General features: G+C 60.0%; 1 protein-coding gene across 1 annotated transcript; it reads right to left on the reverse strand.

The window, feature by feature from the left end:
- Window positions 1-19: 19 nt before the first annotated feature.
- GGTG_14425 (hypothetical protein) lies at window positions 20-744 on the reverse strand (the record flags this gene model as incomplete). Its single annotated transcript, XM_009232350.1, has 3 exons — window positions 20-38; window positions 130-468; window positions 596-744. 3 exons carry the CDS (start codon window positions 742-744, stop codon window positions 20-22), a joined length of 507 nt encoding a protein of 168 aa, XP_009230614.1.
- Window positions 745-963: the final 219 nt, after the last annotated feature.

Below are 963 nucleotides of genomic sequence, written 5' to 3' on the forward strand. Positions count from 1 at the left end.
CAGGAGGTAGGAATCGTTTTTAAGCGGGAGGTTGCAAGCTGTGACAAGAAGAAGGCTGGACAAATGCGCGGCAGTAGGGTAGTGCTTCGACCACCTAGGCCGAAAAAGGCAGCCTCGAGGGCGGCATACAGCGCGTCCCTGTATGAGCGGCACTGGGAAGAGTGCCTCTGCAGCGCCTGCTTGACCTGGTCGAGGCTTTGGGGAGCAACCGGCGATAGCTCGAGGTGGCCCTTCAGAGCGTGGGCGCTGCGTTCGAGATCGTCCGCATAGCGCATCTCGAAGTCCGACTTGGCATGCGCCTGGATGCGCTGGACAAGGCTTTTGACGCGAGCTGGTGCGGCCTCGTGGGATTCCCGGACGATATTCGCTGCCTCAGGCAGGAAGAGGCTGGGGCGGGGCCCAAGGGGCGAGTCCTGAGGGGGGCGATGGTGTCCGAAGATGTCGTCGGCAGATACGAAGCCCTTGATGCTAGGTGCGGTTATTGTCGACAAACTTCGGAAGTGGTCTGTGGGCCACCACTGGTGGTGCGACGTTCAGGCGCAGCATCACTTGGGCTACCTTGCCCAAGTACTCGTAAAACAAGTGATTCGCGAACCAGACGGCGAACTTGTCCTGAACTTTGCACTGTATCTCATCAACGCCAAAGTAGGCGTGCCACTTCGTCCCCGAGGGCGGTGCGGGCCGGTAGCAGGGCCACTGCCCCTGATAGAAGGAGACAAGCTCGGTCACCAGACTGTCCACCATCTGTTTATAGGCCCTGCCCCGACGCCTGCCCAAATCCTGATCGGTCTCCCAATACGCGATTCTAGGCAGCCGTGATGCAGGGCATGCGCGGTACTCACGAGTACCCTCCTCGACAATCTTCTTAACGGCCGAAACGACGAACTCATGGCCCGCGCTGACCTGGAACGAACTGGGGGCCGGGAGGGACTATCTGCGCCATTTCTGGGGCCAAGATAAAGG

Source organism: Gaeumannomyces tritici, assembly GCF_000145635.1.
Source record: "Gaeumannomyces tritici R3-111a-1 unplaced genomic scaffold supercont2.406, whole genome shotgun sequence".
NCBI lineage: Eukaryota > Fungi > Ascomycota > Sordariomycetes > Magnaporthales > Magnaporthaceae > Gaeumannomyces > Gaeumannomyces tritici.